Source organism: Nelumbo nucifera, chromosome 7, assembly GCF_055504915.1.
Source record: "Nelumbo nucifera cultivar China Antique chromosome 7, China Antique-T2T, whole genome shotgun sequence".
NCBI lineage: Eukaryota > Viridiplantae > Streptophyta > Magnoliopsida > Proteales > Nelumbonaceae > Nelumbo > Nelumbo nucifera.
Genome location: NC_142655.1, coordinates 17388934 through 17414475, shown reverse-complemented (window position 1 = coordinate 17414475; position 25542 = coordinate 17388934). Strand labels below are relative to the sequence as shown.

Sequence of the window (25542 nt, the reverse complement as noted above, 5' to 3'; positions counted from 1 at the left end):
CACGGCTTGTTTGTATGTAAAAAATTCTCAATGACAAGTAAATGGGTGACAATTGTGGTTGGCTGCATTTGTAGAAAATGGAGGTTATGTGTGACTTGGGAAAGTTGACTATTATTGACTTATTATCTAAAACTTATTATTACTTTTTTACATTTTTTTTTTAAATTTATCATGACTTCTCAAAACATTCTCAAAGCCGCTAGAGTTTCATTGTTAGTGACCATTAATAAAAGTCGTCCATGTAAACAAACATCTATGTATTTTATATGATTAAACTGCTCCTAACCGGTAAATCAATCTTATTTAATATTCTTATGACAAAATTATCTCTAAAATAGCAATCAATGTTAAGCTTAGACTAGACTTCTAAAATTTACGGATTTAGTATGAGCCCGGGTATAAATTTGGGGTAATTTTGTCATAAAAATGTTTAATAAACTTGATTAATCATTTAGGGATAGTTTGGTTATATAAAATAATTAAATACTTATATGAACAATTTTTATTTATGGTCATTAATGGTCTTCTAATGGAAATCTTAAGGTAAGATGAGTTTTAGATAATAAAACTCAATGACTGATGTTTTGAAGAGTCATGACGAATTTAAGAGAAATATAAGAAAATATGATGCATTTCATTTAATATCCCTTTTATGGGAGCGTTTATTTAAACAGTTATCTATCCAAAAACATGAGTCATCAATGGGTCAGATCTGGGCTGGGACATGATAGAACCGGACCCTAACCAAGAAAAAATTGTACTGTCCCAGTTTCAAACCACACCCTATAAGGAGTTCACATCGCAAAAAACGCCCCACAGCACATCTCAGTATGCATTGAGAACATCTTCCGGACTGACCCGATTGACCCAATTATATAACCTTCCGCTTAATATGTGGTTAACAGCAAATTGAGAAAGGGGACAAGGTGGTCGAAGATCGAAGCTTCGTTAGGGAATGAACTCGAAATATGAAACATATAACCCTGTAAAATGAAACATTAATCACAGTGCCACAGTGTCGTAGCGCTGCTACCTTGAACGGGTTAAGTCTGAAAGCCTGAAAATTAAAGAACTCAATAATGCCTTTCATTAGCAAAAAGAAAATGAATGAACATTTAAACGTTCAGATAACAACATAAAGAAAGAGAGAGAAAGATAATTCTACAAATCTGCAGTGAAGAAATAAAGAAGAATATCCCAAACACCATCAACTGGTACTCAGATCCCCCTTCACCTATGTCAAAGAAAGTAAATGGCATTTGCAATCAACCAAGAAGAATTGGCTAGCACACTCAATGCATTTACCTTCTTTGACATAGAAGAAAGTGTGTACTACATTCTCTCTCTGCAGGCTACCATCCATCGGCCATCACTCGGTAGGTTTGTTGAAACGTGACAAAGGATTGCCGAAGATATATCTTGTTCTTGCCTGTACTTTAATATCGACGTTTCTTTGTATCTGTTGGACACAAAACGTGTTAATATCGACGTTTCTTTGTATCTGCTGGACAGTCCAACTATTAATCTGTTAATTGAGAATTGTTTAGGGAAAATTTCTGATAGGTACCCTGTACTTTAGGTCGAGTGTCAATTTAGTATCCGAACTTTAAAACACGATAATCTAGTACCCGAACTTTCATTTTGTGACAATTTAGTACCTACTGTTAATAGACCGTCAGTTATGTATATCACGTGACGTCATGTGCGATTTAAGACTTTTAAAAATGTTAAAATTACCCTTGAACACTGTTCATCATCTTCTTTCAAAAGAAAATGAAACATAGCCTCATGTGCGATTTTTGACTGATTTACCTCCGACTAGGGGAAGGTTGCAGCAGCGACTACAACTGGAAAGTAACAAGAAAAATAATATAGTTTAATAAACCTGTTTAACTGATTAAACTAAGGATAAACCTATGGTCCAGCTGACATGGACCGGCTGCCAGCTCGTCTTCCATGCAACTTCCCTGCATGTACGGCCACCAATCACCAGCTCACCACCGTGCCCTTTCAGGCTTTAACAGGTGGCGTTCCCCTGAATTCAACCTCAACCGTGTACAGAAAATCTCGGTCCAGACCAGCTGGACCACAACCGAACTTGAAAAAGAAACGGAAGAAGAAGGCAACCGAGATGAATGAGAAAACTGAAACCCACCTTTAGCTGAGCCAAAGCGAGCGGTGTCTCGGTAAGGAATTTGATAGCAAGAGTCATGATGGTGGAAGTGGTCTCATAACCGGCGACCAGTAGGGCGAACAAGAAATCGACGATCTCCTTGTCTGAGAACCCGCCCTCTCCCCCTCCAACAATGCTGCTAGCATGTCTTTCTTTTTACTCTCTCCTTCTCTACTCTCCTCTCTCCTCTCCATCACGATCAACCGAAGTGCCTCTTCTATCTTCGTTCGAGCCTGCATATCTATATTCATTCAACAAACCCAGTAGAATTTCAGGAGGATGGGTCCAAACTAGTGTCGAATCAATGGATATAAGATATAACAAGTCTATTACTTTGATCACTCGGCCATAAGTAGTGAAGAAGAAAGGTAGGGGAACCGAGAAGAAGCCCTCAATGAGGAGAAGGTATTCCTTTCTCAAGCTCTTAGTCCATTCCCCAGGAGTGAAACTCATCAACTGCTTCACCGTCAATTTGGTGCTTGAGCAAATCCAGCTGTTTGTTCCTTTAGTCATGGTGAGCTGCAGATCGGAGCGTTGTCAATCCTCTTGCTTGGGTGGATGGAGGGGTGGGCTGGGTGCTGAATTTCAGATATGTGCTTTTTAGTCAGATTTTCTGAGAATTGTTCGTGCTCTCTTCGTTATGGATAACTGTGTACGGATTTGCTGTAGCTATGTAGCAGAAGTGAAACCGGGAATCAATATCACCACCATAGCCAGATGCAAAGAAGCCACATTCCATGCCCAATGGAATTGAATTGCCTCTGATAAATGGTTCAAGGAAATACAAGCAAAGCTTGGTTAGTCAATCTTTATTTTCTTCTTCTCCTGGGCAATCTCTTTTTCTTTCTCGCATGTGGGTTATGAGTGGTTTAAGTCGTTTCTGCAGAAGCAAGTTAGGGACTTGGAGCAATCCCCAAGTTAGTCTTCCATGCAGCGTTCTCGATCCTCCCGCTTGGGTCGACGGAGGGGTGGGTTGGGTGTTGAACTGGAGGGTGGATGGAGGTGGTGGCGGTTGTCAAGGGGAAGATCGGAGTGGGGGTGCAATGACCGTTTTGTTTCGTGGAAGAGGTGAGATCTGTTGCTACTGGTGTAAGTTGAGGAGGGGACAACGACGATGACGAGAGCGGTGGAGGATGAGGAGACGGTGGTGCTGGCCATTGCTTTTTGATCCTCATCGTCGACGGTGTGGATGGAGAGAGAAAGTGAGGGAGAAGATGATATGCCTAAGATCGAAACTTACCGTCACCGACAGTCTTCCAAGTGATCTTGGGATCTCGCCGGAGAAATGATTGAAGGAGAGGTTTAGAGTCCCAGAGAAAACAAGCCTCTGCAGTTGAAGGCGGGGGAGATGACAAATCGAAGGGCATTTTTGTCTTTTTGCATGACACTTAACAGCTGATTAACGCTGGGTACTAGATTGTCGCAAGATGAAAGTTCGGATACTAAATTGTCTAATTTTAAATTTTGGATACTAAATTGGCACTCGGCCTAAAGTACAGGGTACCTATCAAGAATTTTCCATTTTTTTAGTCTGAAGATGTGTGGGGCGATGATTGCTAAGGCCTAGCTGTATCTCTATTCTCTAACCTAGGCCACCAAACTCAAGCTAACCATTACTAGAAGTTGGATCATTTAAAGTTGGATTAAGGGTTGTGGGTTTATGGTCTACAAGTTTTGTCATGTGAAGTACGATTAGAAGTTTCTGAAGTTATGGTTCATTTTGGAGGTTTCCTTTGTTTGCATTTTTGCTCCAGAGGTTTTGTTTCACAAAGATTAATATGGTTGGTTGTTCTCCATTTCTGCAAACCAAATTAGCCTACTTTGCATATTTCAACTTCTTCGCGATCAAGTCACAAACTGTTCATAGGATTTAGTTTATGTTTGTTCACTTTATGCAAGAGATTTAAGGGTCCATTTGGTTCATAGTTGGAATCCGAATTGGAATTGGAGTGGTTTATTCCCATAGTCTGTTTGGTTCAGACGGGAATGAGAATGAAAATTAAAATAAACAGGAATGCTAGGAACAAGGTTCAAAAAATCGATACGTATCGGCCCGTATTGGCCGATACGTATAGTATCGGGAGCACCCCAATACGCCCCTACAGTGGGTGTATCGGAGTTTTGATCGGTTCAGGAGTAGATAAACCTTAAACCGGCCCCTTGAATCAGATTTGTAAAAAAATTAAAAAAAGTAAAGAAGTTACTGATACTGCCCGATACACCCCTATCGACGTATCGGGCGTATCGATATTTAGAACCTTGGTCAGGAAGGAAAGAAAGGAATTGCTATTCCATCAAATGGGAGAATGCCATTCCACAATGAATAGGAATGTAATTTTGGTTTTGCCCAACTAAACAGTATTCCTATTCCGATTCCAGACCCCTATTCCCATGTGGCTATGCATTGTAATTTTCAATTTCTGTTGCCATCATCTAGGGGTGTTTTCATGCATTGTTAGTGGTGGTGACATGTAAGCAAAAACAATACATTTTTGTTGATGTGGCACTTATTTTATTCTAGAAAACAAAATCATTGACATTGATGAACACCCCTGTGGTCAACTAAAAGGTCAGGTCATACTTTAAGCTAGTTAGGTAAAGGATGTACATATATAGCACCCAGGAGGACTAATGTGATTTGTTTGATCAATGCCTAGGGTCAAAATAAACTAAGCAATATTAGGGAAAACTATGGCTGTTGGGGGCCATCCTGCAACACGATGGATGTTGGGTAAAAGAGTGATTACCCAAACTTTGGTCCCCAGGGGTGCAATTCGGATCAGCCTGAGTTAATTGTTTACACTGCTTCAGGCTTGGTCTTCGGGCCAGGCCCATTCAAATTTTGGCAAAAGCTCAACCCTGAGCCCGCCCAAATTGCATTTTCTAACTAGCCTTCGACCTGTTTATGGGTTGGGTTGGGATTGCATTTTGTCAAAATTTGAGTCCAAAGCCCAGATCCGAATCAAGGAAAATGTTCATGGACCGGGCTTCCCATGAGTTGGCGCCCTCAACAGTCAAAGTTTTATTTGAGCTACAAACGGATAAATCTGGAGGAAACCTTTTAATTTGCTGATCCTACTTCCAATGGATATTATCAGTTTTGATAGATTTCATTATTTGAGGTGGATTAATTTCCTAGCATATGATATAATACAGTATGTATATAGATTCTTTCTTTGCATAATCAAGCTATTGACTGGTTATTCAATGAAACTCTTTCGTGTAGGATAGGTTTTTACAATCTCAACATTTAGAATCTGTTTTGATGGTTGGCTTTTATTTGTGTTAGCGATTTTTTGGGGATGTGCTACCCCCATCATGTATAGTCCCTCCTATTTTATTTTATTAAAAAAAGACCCCCATACTCCCCACTATACGGGCTTCAAAACATTGGCATGGACAGATATATTTGAGAAGAGTGCAAATACAAATACGTAGTAGACCTACCTACTTGTATTCGCACTCTTCCGAAACTGAGCGTCACACAAAACTCCAATACATGTTGGGTTGTAGCATGTATGACTATATTCTTCTCCCAGAATAAACAAACAGCTGGCAAGGATTTTTCCTGCCTGCCAAGAGTACCGGTGCAATTTTACACAGCATTGGGCCTTGCCCCTCAGACCAAGCCCATCCAACTTTTAGTAAATTCTCAGACTCCAGCCCACCCAAGTTGCATCCCTAACCAAGAAGGGGACTATTAAGAAAAATAAAATAAAATTCTGTTATGGTATAAAACTTTTAAGGGGCTATTCCTTAATTTAATGAGATCGGATTAGCTGAACTTAATAGCAGTTTTAGGAAGCTATGGGACCAACCATGTTGCTCCACGACAATCATAAATGCAAGGGAGAAATTGGGTGGTTCTGAGCATAATGCATTCTAGATTGAGAAAAATGATTGATCCCACGGCCTGTAACACAGCTAACAAGCTCAGCTAATCGGCAGTTGCTTTTGTTTAGAAAACAAAATCATTTACATTAGCAAATACCCCTAAATAATCTATTTAATTATGTAAACACTTTTTTAATAGAAAAAATGCCTTAATTTTACTATTTTTTTTTCAAGAAAAAAGGAGGAAAATTATAATTTATTAAGCTATACTTGGCCTAACATTTGGAGCACGTTTTAGCCAAACTCAATCCAATGGTCCTCTAGGGGGCCAAGCTAAGGTCATTGCAAGAATGCCAAGAAATACTCATTAATATTTTTATTTTTAACCCGAACCTTGGGCTAAGCCGAAGCCCAGCCCATGAACAAATTTACACGAGACTGACATTGAAAGAATAGGACCTAGCATTTGATGGGCCTGAAAATACCCTGGGCCTAAATCAACATTTGTTTAGTTTGGGGTCCTAACTCCTAACCAAGTTTGTATATATAAATCCGAATCATATCTTTGATGCCAAGTTATTGGTTAAGGTGTCGTCAATCTTAGGTGGGACCTAGGTCCCATCTTTATTAACCAGTATTGCGCATATTTATGAAAAATGGGATGAAGGAATTCTGAAATTCAGCCCAGAAGGATTTAAAGAGATTGGATTCTTTAATTCTTTTATTCCTTTGAGAGAATATGAGCCCCAGTCCCCAGATTAGATTCTTTCATTCCTTTGAGAGAAGAAGACCACCCCGAATTTATTCTTGAGACAGGAGGGATGTTGGAGAATTTAGCTGCGGACGAACCTCTGAAAAGCAGGACTCCAAGAATCTATCTAGTTTGAATTCTAAAGGCGATCTCGATTTGACTGAAGAATTTTGAATCCAACTTTTTCTTATTCCATTTCTCTTTTGGCCTACAAAACATGGATTTCAAAGAACTTGTCATCATCAAGTTTGATTTTATAAGAACCAACTTGAAGCAAGAAACCCAGAAAAGAGAAGCTGAAGAGGCCATGTTGATGTGGCAAGTTTCAGGCCAACAGCGTGGCCAAAAGACAGCCTCTATTTCTGTATGCGCAAAAGTCTGGAATTTCAGCAGTTTGGCGTTTCTGGGGAATGCCGCATGATGCATAATAATCGGAAGGGTTGAGGTCGACACGGGAACTAAGAATGTTGTACACATCCCATCACAAGAATCCTTTACCAAGTAGAAAGCTTCCTCAGAAGACTAGAATTGATAGGTAAGAGTAGAAGATAAACCAGCTTGAACAGAGAGGATTCTATTTCTATCAAAGTAGGTCCGGATCAGTTATAACATAAACCAGCTTGAACAAGAAAGAAAAGGCTTTGAATTCTTTCAATGAAGCTCTTTGCTAATTATGTAATTAGGCGTTGTCTCATCAAACAGCATTCCATCCAACATCTGATGAAAGTGTTAGGCATGAATAAATTTAAACAAGTCGGCATCCATCGTCAATTCCAGCTTTGGAATCAAACGGGGTGTGATACACAAGATTCAATATCAGAATTTCAAAGATAATTTGGTCATTCTAATTTGAATTTCAGTTCATGTCTAAATTACCCAGCTTTTAATGATAAAAACAAAGAATATTATTTCATATGAAGCACAACAGTTGTATTTTCTTTTGAATCACTTAATTCAATTGGACCATACCCTTTTCCTATAAAAGGATTTTTTTTAATTCTTTGGTAATAATAAATGCATATTAATTGAGGTATTAAATTTAGAAAAGCAGCTTGTAGAGAGAGAAGCAAACCCATAAAAAGATAGTTTTGTTGAGAGTGGGATTTGAACCCACGCCCTTTCGGACCAGAACCTTAATCTGGCGCCTTAGACCAACTCGGCCATCTCAACTTTGGCGACAGACAATTTCAAAATTCCTATTTGTTTATTATTCACGAGTCACAATGTGATTCTATCGGTTGACATTGACTTTTCGGCTGGCAGCCCAAATGGGGTACTGATAAATAATCATAATTTCCCAATCTTCTATTCGGTCCTCACCGGCTCACCCGCCGCCCCCCCCCCCAGGTCAGAGTCAGAGTCAGAGGTTAGATCACTGCCAAAAGGCCCAAGATCCAAACCCATCTCTTCCTCTTTATATTTTATTACTCTTTTAGTCCAGATTTTTTTTTGAGTATAATTCGTCATCCACCACAAACAAATCCAAACAAATTAACTTCCCAACATGGCCTAGTTCACGTGCACTTCAGAAGTGGTTCTCTTTTGAGACAAATTCACACTCCATAATTGCATGCTCTTTTGCACAAGGATAATAATGCTTCATTGCCTTGGTGCATTGACCTCATTGGGACGAGTAAAGCAAAGCCCCAAAAGACAGAGTGAGAGACTCCTTATGGGACCCCTCTACCCTCCAGGGTCCAGAGATTAGTTGGGAAGAAGAGCATTCAGTATTGGAAATTTGGAAGGGCAGATGTATTGCATTTTAGTGGTGGACGATAAACACCCAACCAAAGCTTGTGAGGTCCATCCCAATTCCCAATTATAGTGCACGTTGTGATGTTCCCATGTCGATCTGGACCAGAAAAAGACATGTTTCATCAACATCAGCCATGGTCCCTAGTAGAAGGAAATTCTGCTTTGGTCCTTTTCTAGGGCTAGTAGCTGGATAAGTGGTGGGCGTGGAAACAATCAAAACCACTAAGCATGGAAGTGGGGGGACTACCATTTCTGATGATTGCTTTTGCCTGCAATAAATGTCTAATGTCTTCATGAATGAATGATGAATGATGAATGATGAATGATGGTGTGTTGCAGAGCTTCATCACCATGTGGTCATGTGATGAATGTGTCCTCATAAGTGATAACATGTTTTCCAATTTGTGGGCCCTTCTGAAATATAGACAACACAAGTTTTCTATATGATGAATATGGGCCTCAACCCCATGACTCGTGTAGTAAAGGATTGTCATACTTTTCAAAGGGACACACGTGTTTCACCAAACTCTCTTCACATATCCCATTTGAACTGCCTTAATTTAAAGTTTCTATAGGAAAATAAGTTTTCTTCTGTGAAGCTTGGAATGTGTTTGGACCATTTCTCCGGAAGAGATTTTAGTTTTTGAAAGTTTTCAACTGTTAGGTGGATACTAATTAAGAAGTGGTGGAAATCTAGAGTCTAGAGGCAGTAGTATTTTCTTATTGACTGCAGAGTTCTCCATACAAAGTGCACTCCACCAATTACAAAGAAAGCAGAGTACTTGTCTCATATCTAAGCCATTTTCTGGAATTTGGATCATCATATATAGTCAGGGCGAAATCATGACTCCCTTTCAGACAGTAGGGCTTGTTCGTTTGCTTTAAAGTCTGACATCTAAAAGTGTAATAATTACATTAATAGTTATATTTGTATTAGAGAGTTTTTCTTTCTTTTAAACTCTGAATGCAAAGAATGTTGTTTTGAATTCTAAACTCTGAAATTTGAAAATGATCAAATATTCATTATGACCCTATATATGAGAGTTTTTGTTTGTCATTTTTGGGGTATCATTGAAAAACAAAATGTTGTAATATTGCATTTTAAGAGATAAGAAATAAGAGGAAACGAACAATAAATTTTGGACATCTTGACCGTCGCTTCGGGTTTTACTTTATTTTACTTAAATTTTATTTTATTTTATTTACACTGTAAAATTTGAAACAAAAATAGGGCTGTAAATAAGTTGATCAGACCCGATTTGAATCAGAATTTGATCCGATAAGAGTTGATTCATATACCTCCCTTGATCTTAATAAATCTGATTGAACTGAAAATTCAATCCATTTAATTAATAGATGGAATTTGAATATACCTTTATCCAATCCTTTAAGATATTTAAAATTGAACCATAATTTTAGAAATCTGACGGATACTTATTAACTTCACATCAATCAGATTTCTTACCAAATCCTTTACTGAATACGATCTGATCTGTTTGCTGCCTTAAACAACGGTGGATCAGAAATTCAGAATTTGCATATTACTCATTTGCACTACAGGCATTTTGCATCAGTGCAAATGAAATTGCAATGCAAACAAATTGCTTTCCAAGTACTACACTATGAAAGGAAGAATCCTAAGTTAAGTTTGCATGCTCTCTGCAAGGTCCAAAATCATTTTAGACTCTATTATTTATTTAGGCTATGTTTGGTTCGAAGGAAAATGTAGGAAAAAGAAAGGAAACACAGGAAAATCTTTACAACCCTTCTCCTTCCTTCTTTTCCCTACCTTTTTCTTCAAATCAAGCACAGCCTTAATCAATTATTTAATTTATATTATATATTTATGGAGTGTTTTGATTTCTTGGGAGTGGATCATATTGTCCTTTGGAGTGTATATGAGTGCAATGAGCCAAGTGTAAAATTCTGGTTCGTTTTTGTTTCGGGTATTACTTTTGTTTGACTGGGATGAGTAAAGTTTGAAACGAAATTAAATAATGTGGAAAATTGGAGGAAGGTTGTTTTTTTAGGGTGTAAAGCAGGAATTGAAATTATGTGATCCCCATTTTATGAGAGAGAGAGAGAGAGATGTAGATGGTGCTAATTTTGCATACGTTTTTTGATGTAATATTTACATTTCTAATGAATATAAATGAGACAAAAAAAACCCTAAATTTTACATCAGGTAGGATTGTAAATCTTAATTACAAACAAATAATACACATCTGAATCAGGGTTTGCCAAGTCCCTAGTGTTATAAATCTTACTTGGGTGATTGGAAAGGAGTTTTGTTTTCGTTGCTTCTTTTATTAGCCCAGGTTTTATTTCATACTTTCATTGTTCAAGAATAAAAAAGGAAAAATCGATGATGCCGAAAAGATATAGTATGGGAAGAGTTTATTAATCAAAATTCACCCATAAATTTTGATAAATAACACGTAATTAATACGATCAATAGTCAAAATCATTTAAATTTTTTAAACAGCCAGTCAAATGCAGCTGCCATAAGTCCATTTTGGGCTAATTGCTTGTAGATGACGACGAAGTCGAGTTTAGAGTTCATCAAAAGGGGTTTCTACTTTCTTCCACCATGCGCTGATGTGCAGGTGAGGCCAGAGAGAGAGAGAGATGAATAGTTGTGATTCAATACTGCTACTCCTCTTCTATTTCACCATTGTATCAAGTGTTCAGATCTTCAACTGCGATCCTGCTGAAACGTGTGATACTCCGGCCGGCTTCAACTGCAGTTCTAATTCAACGTGTCAAGCTCTGGTAGGCTACGCTCCTCCGGTAGAAACTACACTCTCCAGCATCCAAAGCCTCTTTGGAGTATCTCAGTTTGAGTCGTTATTGGGAGCAAACTCGCTCCCACTCTCCACCCCTTTTAACCAACGCGTTACTGCAAAGCAGACAATCAAAATCCCCTTTCCCTGTGCTTGCATCAACGGCTCTGGTATCTCCAACAGGGTCCCCATCTATCCCATAAAAATTGCGGATACCTTCTTTCTCCTCGGCACGAAAATCTATGGTGGGTTAGTGACGTACCAGCAGATCATGGCCTTCAACAGAGGTATCATACCGACCAATATCTCATTAGGGACCACTGTGTGGATTCCACTTCCCTGCAGCTGCGATGACGTGGATGGGATGCAAGTCGTTCATTATGGAAACGTGGTAACTTCGAATAGTTCGATATGGCAGATAGCCCAGGAGTTTGGAACCACACCAGCTACTTTGACGAGACTCAATGGGATCTCCGATCCCGATCATATTTTGGCGGGCCAAGTTCTTGACGTTCCTCTTAGAGGTTGGTTTTGTTTCTTTACCCGTCTCGTCACTCGCGGTTGCTTTTGCTTTGTTTCTTTATCTTTACCAGGATTCCAGAACTTTTGATTCAATGATCACAATACCCTCCTGTTCACACCGTCTTCACACTCACCGCTGTATTAATATATTTCCAATACACTTGGTAAGTGAGTGAATGTGAATACCGTATAAAATACAGTCTTGTGAGATGGCTCCCCACCAAGCGCATCCCCACTGTCCATCCCCTTTGGTGAATAAGGAACATCTTCCCACTACGGAAATGGGAGATATTCCGAATGCATGGGAGAGATGGGCTGTGGTGGGGAGCCCATCGCATCTCATCTCATCTCCGCATGACAGGAATTAATAGGAGATGATGTTACCAATGCATGGGTTGGGGACATGTAGCCGTGAGTCAACACAATATATTTTGTTTTTGACCAAAAGGATAACAGCACAGGGGGACGGGATGGGTTAACTTGTCATGCCCAAAAATACTACCCTAGCTATTTGGCATGATATCATTGACCGGATGGGTTGCTGATGAGCCAATAGTCAAGATGCATGGTCACTTGCTACTCCCTCTAATAATTTTGGAATGACAGGATCAAAATAACCCACGGAGCTGCAAGCTGTCCATGATATGGCCAATGGGCCTAATGTACACCCTAGCTACTCTTCCCCACCCCGATCACCCTTTAAGTGTACAGTGTACTACTACTACTATCTAATTCGAAACATTGTCAAAAAAGTATCAATGCATCCTCAAAAGGAGTGAAATATTGTATATAGAGAAGAGTGTTGGATAGTAACTAGGGTGGCCACGAGCCGAGTTTAGCATGAGTTATTTGAGTTTGGCTTGTAAAAAGCTTAGTTTGAATTAGTCTAAGTCGAGCTTGAACCTAATACATAGGCTCGTTTGCTAATTGAGTCGAGCTCAAGTTCAGTCAAATTCAGCTCATGAGATTTGCGATCCTAATATAATAAATAAATATTTTTTTATTATATATACACATAAACACACACATATATATATATATATATACATATACATATAAATATATATAAAATAAATAATTTTTATTATATATATATATAAAATAATGGTGAGTGAAAGAGTAGCTTTATATTATTTACATTGAAATTATGTATAGCTGTATATGGTTACAACAGTAATTCAAATTTGGAAACTTACAAGGAGATGAGATAAGAAAGGATTGAGAGTCCAAGATAGAGTAGACTTGAGAGAAGATAAGTCTAACAGTACCCAGTGTATGAGATGTCTAACATACATGACCAAGTCTCTGACAAATTATATGTATTGGAATGGAGATTGTATATAGTTCACATGAGAGAAAGTACGTCCCTAAAAGACCACCTTGATGAGTTCAGTAAAGTGTTTTTTTTTTTTTTTAAGAATATAGATGTATAGATTGATGATGAGGATCAAGCTCTTATATTTCTGTACTCCTTACCCCAAATCATTTGAGCACTTCATTGATACAATATTATATGGAAGAAAAGAAACAACACATCTGATGAGGGCAGATTTGGCCCTCCAGTGAAGTTGCGACATGTGGCACCTCGTGACAACTAGGCAAGCCCCCAGGCAACAACTTACCAAGTTGGCCCCCTCGGGCACCGGTCTGGCTGGCCTGGCGCGGCCTGCGCGCGACCTGGCGCGGCCTGCGTGCGAACTGCGCGCGACCTGCGCGAACTGCGCGCGGCCTGCGCGAACTGCGCACGGCCTGCGCGCGACCTGGCGCGACCTGCGCGACCTGGCCGGATCAGCCTGCCACATGCGCCGACCTGGCAATCTGGCCCGGACGCAGGCGCCGACCTGACAACATGACCCCGGACACAGGCACTGACCTGATGACCTGACCCGGACACAGGCGCCGACCTGGCAACCTGGCCCGGACACCGACCCGCCGACTGACACAGGCGCTGACCTGGCAACCTGGCCCGGACACCGACCCGCCGACAGACACAGGCGCCGGCCTGGCAACCTGGCCTGGACACCGACCCGTCGACTGACAGGCGCCGACCTGACAACCTCGAGGAGTTCATCACCGTACCCCGGTTCTGACGGGATATGACGTCTTACCATTTGAAGGCTTTTTACCCACCTAACCCGCGAGGGCACCACTATATAAGGACTCCGACCCCCAAAGCCAAAGGAGGAGAAAAAAGAGTATGGTAACCCCCGCTCTCTAGCTCTCTCATTTCTCTCCAAGCCCTCTGTAATCAGAATGCTAACTTAGGCATCGGAGAGTCCCCGCCGGGAAAATACCCCCAGGTCCTCTGATTCAGTTCCCGCAGGTCCCTCAGCTCCCGCCGTCTACAAAGGAGAGAAAATCACCTCACCCAGGGGGTAGTCGGGTAGCGCTGCACCAGGGAGCTCCACCATCCTCTGAGTTCGCCACCAGGCAGTTCTCCCCCGGGAAGTTCACCACCAAGTAGCTCATCACCAAGGCACGTCACCACCAGGTCAAACACGAGGTACTTAGCCAAAAAATTTTACACATCCCAAAAAATGGTATGTGACAAAAAACGGTTACATCAATTGGCGCCGTCTGTGGGAATACGCTACGAAAAGCTAAGTTCTCATCCTACAAAAGCTAAGTTCTCATCCTACCAAAGCTAAGTCCTCACTTTTTTGAAGATATCACTTTATAGTTTACATTTTTTATGAACTCAAAAACTATGCAGGGGGCTAACAGACTAAGTAGCTCTACCAACCTTACTTTCGATTCAGATGATGCCTCATCAGTCCTCTCCGCAAGGTCCCCCTACAAATATGAGCTCTTCGTGACTTCCGCGGGAGTTGACGGCCAACAGACTACATAGGCGCCCTTACCGGTCGAGCCTTCCAAGGCTCCCGTGTGAGCTGGCAACCTAAAGTTAGTAGTGCTGCCCCCGAAGGTCGAGCCCCTAGCAGCTTCTTGTAGGAGTGGGTGACCGGCATTACGAAGCTGATGAAGCACAATCATAGCTCGACACCTCACAGGCAAAGCCTACGGGCCACATTACTGCTTAAGACCCGGTCGCCTCTCCGGCATGGGCAAAGTAAAAAAAGAGTAGACCACGAGTCACTCCCAAAAGCCTACGGGCCACATTACTGCTTAAGACCCGGTCGCCCCTCCGGCACGGGCAAAAGTCAAAAAAGAGTAGACTACGAGTCACTCCCAAAAGGCTACGGGCCACATTACTGCTTAAGACCCGGTCGCCCCTCCGGCACGGGCAAAAGTCAAAAAAGAGTAGACTACGAGTCACTCCCAAAAGCCTACGGGCCACATTACTTCTTAAGACCCGGTCGCCTCTCCGGCACGGGCGAAAATCAAAAAGAGTAGACTATGAGTCACTCCCAAAGCCTGCGGGCCACACTGTTGCTAAATATCCAATCGCTTTCTCAACAGGAACAAAATCAGCAAAAGTGAACTATAAGTTGCCCCAGAGCCTAAGGGCTACACTACTGAAACCGGCGGAGATCCCCTCGTCTTACTGGCAGTTCGCCACATACAGGCAGCTCCCAAAGCCTAATGAATTTGATCAAAACTTACTAACTCGTCGACTTACGGGCCAAAAGAAATCTACTCCCTTCGCTGAGTTACTCTCAGCTCGGGAGTGGGGGGCAGTTGATGAGGGCAGATTTGGCCCTCCAGTGAAGTTGCGACACGTGGCACCTCGTGACAACTAGGCAAGCCCCCAGGCAACAACTTACCAAGTTGGCCCCCCCCGGGCACCGGTCTGGCTGGCCTGGCGCGACCTGGCGCGGCCTGCGCACGACCTGCGCGACCTGCGCGACCTGCGCGACCTGGCAACCTGGCCGGACACCGACCCGCCGACTGACACAGGCGCCGACCTGGCAACCTGGCCCGGACACCGACCCGCCGACTGACACAGGCGCCGACCTGGCAACCTGGCCCGGACACCGACCCGCCGACAGACACAGGCGTCGGCCTGGCAACCTGGCCCGGACACCGACCCGTCGACTGACAAGCGCCGACCTGACAACCTCGAGGAGTTCATCACCGTACCCCGGTTTTGACGGGATATGACGTCTTACCATTTGAAGGCTTTTTACCCACCTAACCGGCGAGGGCACCACTATATAAGGACTCCGACCCCCAAAGCCAAAGGAGGAGAAAAAAGAGTATGGTAACCCCCGCTCTCTAGCTCTCTCATTTCTCTCCAAGCCCTCTGTAATCAGAATCCTAACTTAGGCATCGGAGAGTCCCCGCCAGGAAAATACCCCCGGGTCCTCTGATTCAGTTCCCGCAGGTCCCTTAGCTCCCGCCGTCTACAAAGTAGAGAAAATCACCTCATGCAGGGGGTAGTCGGGTAGCGCTGCACCAGGGAGCTCCACCATCCTCAGAGTTGCAGACCGCCTAGGAGCAAGTCAAGTGAAGAGTTCGCCATCAGGGAACACTACCAGGTAGTTCGCCACCAGGCAGTTCGCCATCAGGCAGTTCGCCACTAGGTAGCACTGCCGGGCAGTTCGCCACCAGGCAGTTCGCCATCAAGCAGTTCGTCACCAGGCAGTTCGCCATCAGGCAGTTCGCCACTAGGGAGCACTGTCGGGCAGTTCGCCACCAGGCAGTTCGCCATCAGGCAGTTCGTCACCAGGTAGTTCGCCATCAGGCAGCGCCACCAGGCAGTTCGCCACCAGGCAGTTCGCCATCAGGCAGTTCGCCACCGGGCAGTTCGCCACCGGACAGTTCGCCACCGGGCAGTTCGCCACCAGGCAGTTCGCCACTAGGCAGTTCGCCACCAGGAAGCATCACCAGACAGTTCGCCACCAGGCAGTTCTCCCCCGGGAAGTTCGCCACCAGGTAGCTCATCACCAAGGCACGTCACCACCAGGTCAAACACGAGGTACTTAGCCAAAAAATTTTACACATCCCAAAAAATGGTACGTGACCAAAAACGGTTACATCAACATCCTTTGAGAATGTAAGGGCTGATTTAAATTCCAAGAAACTCGAGAAAAAAGTGTAAGCGAATGACGGTGGTGATCAGGTAAATGGTCTAGTTGTGACTTGTGAGAGGAATGACAAAAGAAAAGGGTTTTGGTAGCAAAGGCAAGTAAGTCAAGATCCAAATCCAAATCCCTACGAAGAGTGAAATGCTATGAGTAAGGCGAGACCATGCACATTAGAAAGCATTATCCAAAGCACAAAAAATAAGGGAAAGAATAAACCAAAAAAGACTGAGAAGAATAGCAAGGCTATAAATGTTGCCAGCAAGGATGAAACCTCTAATGGTTCCAATAGTGTTTTGGCAATTTTGACAAAGAGCTCTAGTGAAGAGTAGATTATTGACTCTTGCACTTTCACATGCCCTAAATCTTCTCAATGGATCATAACCATGGGAGAGAAGATTAAGTCTCTCTATAAAAGCCATACTTGGAAGATTGGTAAACCACCTAAAGGAAAGGACAAAGGATTCTCCATTGTAAGTGGGTATCTAAAAGGAGAGAAGGAATCTTTGGACTGGGGGATGGAAGGTTCAAGGCACAGTTAGTAGGTAAGGCTTTACACAAAGGGAAAGTGTGAACTTCAATGAAGCGTTTTCTCCAATTGTCAAGCATAGTTCTATTCATTTGTTGCTTGCAGAATGATCATGCTTTGACTTGGACCTTGAACATTTGGATGTCAAGGCAACATTTTTATATAAAAAAATCTATATGCATTAAGCAAAGGGGTTTGAACTTCTTGATAAGGAGAACCATGTGGATTTATTGAAGAAATTGATTATTATATGGTTTGAAACAGTAACCCAAGTAGTGATATATGTGGTCTAATAACTTTATGGCAGCACATGGGTACACTATATAGAAGTAATTATGATGGTTGTGTTTATCGTAAGAAGCTTTTAGATGGATCTTGTGTGTATCTATTACCCTATATTTGATGACATATTGATTATTGCCAAAGACATGTCCAAAGTCAACTCAATTAAATGGTGAATTTGAGATGAAAATTTTGGGTGCAGCAAAGAGTATTTCTTTGTCTATTATAGAGGCAGAATACATGGTAGTAGTGAACGGAGTTTTATGGCTAAAAGGTTTGGTTGGTGATTTGGGTTTACAACAAAATCCTACTGTTGTGTATTATGATAGCCATAGTACGATATATTTGACTAAGAATGAAATGTCCCATGAGAGGATCAAGCACATTGATGTAAGATACCTTTATGTTAAAGAGGTTATCACAAGGAGTTGTAATAGTGGAAAAAATTGTTACAGTTGAAAACCATGCAAAATTTGTTGTGTAGGTGCTTTGAATTCTAAGGATAGGCAAACCTCATGACTTAATAGATCTCATTGGAGCAATTAGTTAGTTAGAACTTACGGGGACCACTCCAATTAGGGTTTCTTCCCTATAAATAGCCTTGTATTCTTGCATGAAAAGTCATCTTGTGTCTTGGAGTCCAAGAAAGAAAACAAGTGAGAAACAAGGGAACTTGGTGGCAGGCATACTATTACAAGTTTGGCTCCGTTTGTTTGCGGTATAAACGCCAAACCGGGGCATTTATGTACCCCAGTTCGTGTTTGCATGCGTTTGTTTGATAAATAAAAAGTTAATGATTATCAGAGTAAAAATTATTTTCTGACACTTTTGCACTCTGAGAAGAGAGCATTACTGTACCTATTTTTTTGTGTTCTTTAGATAATTGACTTTTTGACCAAAGTTAAGGCATTGGAGCATAAGATAGTTGGAGCATTTAATGATGGGCCCACACCTTTGCACCAATTTCAAACAAACAAGATGAATGCAAAAACAATTTAAAATGTAAACCGTATTTGCATTCATGAACCGAAAAATGGGTAAATATGTAATTTACATATTTGCATTTACATTACAACCAAACGCAACCTTTGGGATTGTGGTGAGATATACTCTATAAGTACTGTAATCTCCATTTACCAGTAGTGGGCTTAATCTCCTCTAACGCCCATGGACATAGGCTATAAGAAAACCATATAAATCTCTGTGTGCTCTGTTGTACGGTTTTCTTTTTGTTTCTCTACTTGCCAATCTTCTTATTCCTAGTTTCATTAACATATCTCTGCAACATACACACTAACAATAATCGAACTAGAAAGTATTGTGACTGTAGATGCGATCAGCTCTACAAAGAACTTTGTGTGATTGTTTTCTTGTTGTTTCCTTAGAAGACTATGTATCTCTGTTCAACCGTTCATTTTTTCTTTTCACTAATCAAATGATCTGGGATGTTTGTCCACAGTTTGTAGGAGCAATGTAAGAAACGATTCGTCAGACTATCCTTTAGTCGTTGCAAATGGCACCTACACCTTCACAGCCAACAATTGTGTTCGGTGCAGATGTGATTCTTCATACAATTTTACGTCAGTCTTCATATCCTACACTTAAAATTGAAATGCATGCATGCTTTCAGAATAACGAATAAAAATCTAATTTTGGTTCCTTCATCTTCGATTTGTATATATGACTACCAGATTGCAATGTGAGCCTTCTGACGTAGTAGTGCAAGGCTCGTATCGATGCCCTCCTTTGCAATGTAAGGATGCAAATGCAAGCAACTTGTACCTTGGGAATTTCACAACTACTTACCACAACAAAGGGAACGTCACTACTCATACCAATTCCATTTGTGAACGCACTCTGTGTGCCTACGCTGGATACGACAATAACAGTAACACAATCTTCACAACTCTCGTTAAGGATGATTTCTGTAATGGTAAGTAGACATTAGCAAGGTAGGTTTCTTAATTGGGTCAATACAAACTAATTTAAGATATAAGTTGCTCTGAACCTATTCATCCGTTCAATTAGAGCTGTAAATTGGGTCGTGCCGTTTTTTAATTAAGTCATATTGGATTTAAACTTTTAAGTCCATAGGCCAGTATGGCACAGTACCGTAATGCAGGCTGTGCTGGCACGGGGCCCATGGCATGGGCCATAATAATAATTATATAATATGTAATATATTAATATATAAAAAAATTATTTTCAATTTTATTATACTATTTTATTCTAATTGTATTGAAATTTTTTAATTTCATTTTATTATTTCATATATAAATATTTGTGTACATCAAAATTTATATAAAATAAAATTTTGAGATTTTTTTTTATATTTTGCATTTTTCATTATATTTTCAATTTAAAAAAAATGTCTCTCATGGCCTGGCCCACCCAAGCCCACAATACGGCACGGCTCAGATCATCCCCGCCTAGGCCCGTGCCATGGGCCGTGCCAGGCTTGACCTCTAAAGCATCCCAAAAGTAGCAGACACGGCCCAATTTACACCTCTATGATCAATCCCTTTACCATGTTATGCCTACTACCAACCCATTGCATAGCTTTTGGTTAAAAAGCCTGAGGCCAAAAAGTTTCCCTTGTTGCTTTTAACCTTTTACAGCGCCAAATGGCCTTTTAAAAAAAAAAAAAGAAACCCATTTATCTAAATAAGCATCTATTGAAAAAGTGTTTCTTAAAAAGCCCATTTAAAAACAAAAAGCACTCTCAAATACGAACCTTTGTTTACAGCAGTAAGTGGCTGAACTGAAAAACTTATTGCTCTGTCTTTTAGTCAATAAGTTGTTAAGGAGGTTGTGGCTCTTTATCGGATTAAGCTTTTAAGTTGGGTAGATTAGCATATCCTCGAATGCATTATTATTTAATTATTTTATCTATTAAATGATAAATCGTTAAGTTCAACAGCTTTTGCCATTATCAAAGAGCCCCTTAATGTAGGGATTAATTATAAAACCAAAAATAAATCAAAAAGGATCCCTACATCTAAAGGCCATAATAGTATATACACTAATAAATCAAAAAGAGTTTCCAACTGATGTTTGCTTGGTAAATTGCCTTAGCTAGTTGTAGTAAAGACCACCAAGGTGCACTTATTGGTTTGGGTTCACAGTATAGACAACAAGCCAGGGAATGCTATTCAAAACAATGCTATTCTCAACAGTAACATTCTTTTTACCACCAGCTAGTACCGAAAGATGATTTTTTACAGCCAAATTCTTAGTACTCGAAATGCAAAGTCTGTATACTTGTGTAGAATCCCCACTCCAAAACCAAAACCAGAGAATACCATGTGGAGAACCCAAAGTCTATTACATCATAGAAAGCCCTAAAGAACTAACATTTCTTGTCAAAAACAATTACAGATACAAGTGTAAGGACCAATTCCTAATATTACAAGAGAATCCCAAGAATTTCTTTTTCTGCTGGGAAGAGAGAACTAAATGGTTTCCATCAAGAATCCTTTAAAAGACTATCCATGTATCTAACAGGATCCAAATCACAATCCCATAAGAACATAACATGGCCCTCCTACCATTATGAAGCTTTTTGGGTTGTTCAAAATTCTTAGCTATCTTGCTTCCTCATAATTATATACATTTAATTAATTACAAATGCATAATGTTAACTTTTTATATTTTGATTGAATGCTTGGTTCGAACTGTTGATAAGCAGTAGAGGCACCTGCATCACGACCTAATATGCCAGGTAATTATTCTCTAAACATCTCTCTGCAGTGTCATGTTTTATAATATTTATGGGGGTGGACTGAACAGTAAAAACCCCTTAATTTTATTATTTATTTATTTATTTATTGGTAAATTTGCTGGGTCAAGTTGAAGCTCTTGTAAGTTTCTTCAGATCTATAATAATATGAATTTAAGGGTGCTCATTAGTCCACTAATAGATTTTACCAAATGAATTTGTTTAGTGTTGCCTAGTTCCAAGGAAGAATTATCACAAGCTGCCTGGAGCCAAAATCTTTTTCTTAGGCTCTATTTGTTTGCGTTTGTATTTCATTTGTACTAGTACAAGTGCAGGAGAGTGCAAATGGGCTGAGGTAAATTGGGATTTACTTTTGCCTCAGAGTTGATGCTGCCTTGTTTCTAAGAAGTAAAACATGAATTAAAATAATGGGGTCCCTAGTTTATGAAAAAGGAAAGGAGGCATCATTGGGGAGGAATAAGGTTAGAAGCAAAATAATATGGTCCCCACTTCATATGTGAGAGAATCATGACAAGAGGCACCTCAAAAAAAAAAAAAAAAAAGAATCAAGATAAGAGAAAGGAGGTGCAAATTTCACATCAGTTTTTCAGATGCAAAACTTGGACTGCTAACGAGTGCAAATGAGACAAAAAAAAAAAATGCAAATTTTGCATCAGGTCTAAGTACAAACCATAGTAACAAACAAACTGAATCAGGTGCAAAAAATTGTGTCTGGTTCAGATTTGTTCAGAAAAGAAATAGAGCCTTATGAATTGCTCTCATGTTGTGAAACGACAGCAAGCTGCCTTATTTGTTGCCTATAATTAAAAAAAAGTTACTTCTACTACCTAAATGATGACACAGGGTTTATGATCTGGGGCAATATATTGAAATAATAGACCACTGCTATTGTTGGGTTAGGGTTTTGATGATTTATAATTTCCATGGCCAAGGATTTTCTTTACATTAGACTATCAAATTGTAATCTTCACCATCTATTTTAATGGTCCAAAGAATTTGACATCTATTTGAGTGGGTCGAATTATTAAATGGGATAGTTAGATAATCTGGAGCAAGGAGAGAGATAATTGGGAAATGGGATCCTAATTAGTGATTGGATTTTGAAGGTATTGATTGGGTGAATCAGTGGTTTGATATTTTTTTCTTCCTTTTAACTGAAATGTGGTTTTCTTCATTGATTGATAGAAACTGGATGCATTTTCTTTTCTGTTGTGCGTCTAATTTAACTGTTCCTTTTTTATCCCCAAATTGGAAAGATGAGAACCACAGCAAGAAGAAACGAGTTATTCTCATAAGCATTGGTGTGCTGCTGCCTATACTGATACTTCTCTCGGGCATGACATTTTATAAACGGAAGACAAAGAAGAAGTCAGGAAAATATGGTACTGCACCTTTCATCCCATTGTAAATCCTCCATTCTGATGTTATAAGTAATGAAATGTATGTTTGGTCCACCTATAAATCAACAAAAGCATAATAGGGACTCCTAAGTTTCCTATTGTAAATTCTCCATTCTATGACTTAAACAAGGTTTAGCCTTTGAGGTATCAGTATGATTGTATGTATGTATGTATGTATATATGTATGTATAGCTTGACAAATATTGTCTTTGATCAACCTTTCATAGTTTGATCATATCAAATCAATTTTCTTCCCAACAGGTAATACTAAAAATAACGTTGAAAGCTCAAATGAAGACCTAGAATTACCCTCGTTTGATTTGACTATTATAGCAGATGCCACAAATAACTTCTCTTCTGCCAATAAGATTGGAGAGGGTGGCTTTGGTCCTGTTTACAAGGTAACATAATCTTGCACTACAGATAAGAAGCAAGTTCTCTTTATATGTATATATCTTAATTACTAATACAGTTTTATGGATAATAATTTATAGGGTGAATTAGTAGAAGGGCAAGAAATAGCAGTGAAGAGGCTTTCAAAGAACTCTGGACAAGGACTGATCGAGTTCAAAAATGAGGTCATATTGATTGTCAAACTCCAGCATCGGAATCTTGTGAGGCTTCTTGGTTGTTGCATTCAAGGCGAAGAAAAGATGTTGATCTATGAGTTCATGCCCAATAAAAGCTTGGACTATTTTATTTTTGGTTTGTCTCTCTTTTATGAAAAGAAAGAAAAAAAAAAAAGAAAAAACTTCTCTTATTAATTATGTGCAATCCTAAAACTAAAAACAAGTTAGCACTTATGAGTGACTTCATGAAAAAAATTGACCAGATGACAAAAGAAGCAAATCACTAAATTGGGAAATGCGATTCAATATTATTGGTGGAATTGCAAGGGGGATTCTTTATCTTCATCAAGATTCTAGGTTAAGAATAGTCCACAGAGATATCAAAGCCAGCAATGTTTTGCTAGATAATGAGATGAACCCAAAAATATCAGACTTTGGCATGGCAAGAACATTCAGAGGAAATCAGACCCAAGATAACACAAATAGAGTGGTTGGGACATAGTAAGTACATCATTAAATTGCTTTGGAGGAGAGTATTTTAAAATCATTCTGTTTGTTTGTTTAATATGAATACATGCTTTTCTAACTGATATGATGCAGTGGCTATATGCCCCCAGAATATGTAATTGATGGACTCTTCTCAATGAAGTCTGATGTCTTCAGTTATGGTGTATTGGTACTGGAGATAGTGAGTGGCATGAAAAATAGAGGGTTTTATCATCCAGAGCACCACCTTAATTTTATTGGTCATGTAAGTATATGAATACATTTGATCATCAGTCCTTGTTTTCTTGTGCTAATCTTGTCATGACCTTATTTCGTGAACAATTTCAGGCATGGAGGCTTTGGAACGAAGGGGATCCCTTAGAATTGATCGATGCATCACTGAGGGATTCATGTACTTTGTCTGAAGTGCTACGGTGCATCCATGTGGGTCTCTTGTGTGTGCAACAAAACCCAGAAGATAGGCCAACCATGTCTTCTGTGATATTGATGTTGGGCAGCGAAACTGCAAGTTTACCACAACCCAAACAACCAGGTTTCTTTACAGAAAGAAATCCAGTTAAGGATGAGTGTTTATCGAGTAAACAAGAATGCTCCACAACCAATGAAATTACTGTAACGTTGTTGGATGGTCGATAGGCCATGCAATATTAACGCTAAAATGTGTATAAGATTCTATCATTCTCCTTTTGATTTGTATATTTGAAGTTAACATTCTCTAAAAGTAAGAATTAATGTGTTTTGTTGAGATCATTTCCACCCATCTGTTAGGCAGCTGTCCTAGAAGCCTCATATTTGCCAACACTTTTTCCATATATTATTTCCTCATCAAAAGTAAAGAAAGATTGGCGTATTTGTATACTTGTATTTGGATATGCTCTTCAGGATTTGTGCTTCCAAAAGAGATCAGATTGGCTCCCCACTTGCATATCCCACCATGCACGATTGAAATGTGCTATGGGCATGCATGGGGTGCGCTGTGGAGCGTCAATGTAAAAGTGTTTGTATACTTGTATTTGGATATGCTCTTAAAAGTGTTTGGGCTTTATGCTTTTAAAAGACACTGTTATGAAAGGCCCACAATACTTTTTGACTCGTTTTTTCTTCCACAGCTCAAAAGCTCAGAGCTCAGAAGCAAAAGCTTATTTAAATAGAGCCTAAATTATTAATATACTGCTGAACTCTGTTGTGTGCATGCATATACATATTTAAGATATTGTATTGGATCCCATTGTTGTTTCTTACCCGGGTAAACGGGTAAGTGTATTTTACACATGTTCTTTTATTTCCTAGGTAAATAAGGCAATGACCATTTTAGCCATAATAATTCATTATTAAAATGGGCATTTTTGTTCCATTCAAGTGTTAGTGATTTTCCCTTTAAGTGGAAAAATTATATACCCACCTATGAGACAGGTATCACTTATCTAGAGTTCCAGACAAATAGCCCAGGAAAATAAACTTTCCTTGATCTCCATATAAATCTGAAAAAAGAACATGGATTTCTTGGTCAATGGGAATCAAAATCCCATTAACCAACTTTTCCTCTCTCAAAATCTAATAAAAGAACGTTCCCTTAATAAAAAAAGCATGGACACTTCTTATTGGGTTACAACCTTTGGCTACTTAATTCCTCTTCGATCTAGACTCTAGAACTCAAGTTGGAGTCTGCCTAACATTAGCTCACTACCAAAAAGAAAATAAAAGGCTGGTGGT

At 40.0% G+C, this 25542-nt stretch overlaps 1 protein-coding gene and 1 non-coding gene across 3 annotated transcripts; one reads left to right on the top strand and one right to left on the bottom strand.

Moving 5' to 3' along the window:
- Window positions 1-7847: 7847 nt before the first annotated feature.
- On the bottom strand, window positions 7848-7928 carry TRNAL-AAG (transfer RNA leucine (anticodon AAG)). The gene has a single exon. It is a non-coding gene; the product is annotated as a tRNA-Leu (tRNA).
- Window positions 7929-11009: 3081 nt separating this feature from the next.
- Window positions 11010-24550, top strand: LOC104607852 (G-type lectin S-receptor-like serine/threonine-protein kinase SD1-1). 2 transcript variants are annotated; one of them, XM_010273600.3, is made up of 10 exons: window positions 11010-11820; window positions 19074-19194; window positions 19306-19547; window positions 21303-21335; window positions 22610-22735; window positions 23015-23154; window positions 23248-23458; window positions 23586-23823; window positions 23923-24073; window positions 24157-24550. In XM_010273600.3, exons 1-10 carry the CDS (start codon window positions 11142-11144, stop codon window positions 24463-24465), a joined length of 2250 nt encoding a protein of 749 aa, XP_010271902.1. In that variant the 5' UTR covers window positions 11010-11141; the 3' UTR covers window positions 24466-24550. The 2 variants fall into 2 exon arrangements, with proteins under 2 accessions (XP_010271902.1, XP_088748482.1); XM_088892356.1 differs by lacking the exon at window positions 21303-21335.
- The last annotated feature ends 992 nt before the right edge of the window (window positions 24551-25542 follow it).

What these genes read in the sequence shown, in the direction of transcription:
- LOC104607852 (XM_010273600.3), top strand. Translation starts at nt 11,142, where the DNA reads ATGAATAGTTGTGATTCAATACTGCTACTCCTCTTCTATTTCACCATT. An exon ending in GAAGAAGTCAGGAAAATATG is followed by an intron (nt 22,736 to 23,014) that starts GTACTGCACCTT and finishes TCTTCCCAACAG; the next exon opens with GTAATACTAAAAATAACGTT. An exon ending in ACCTTAATTTTATTGGTCAT is followed by an intron (nt 24,074 to 24,156) that starts GTAAGTATATGA and finishes GAACAATTTCAG; the next exon opens with GCATGGAGGCTTTGGAACGA.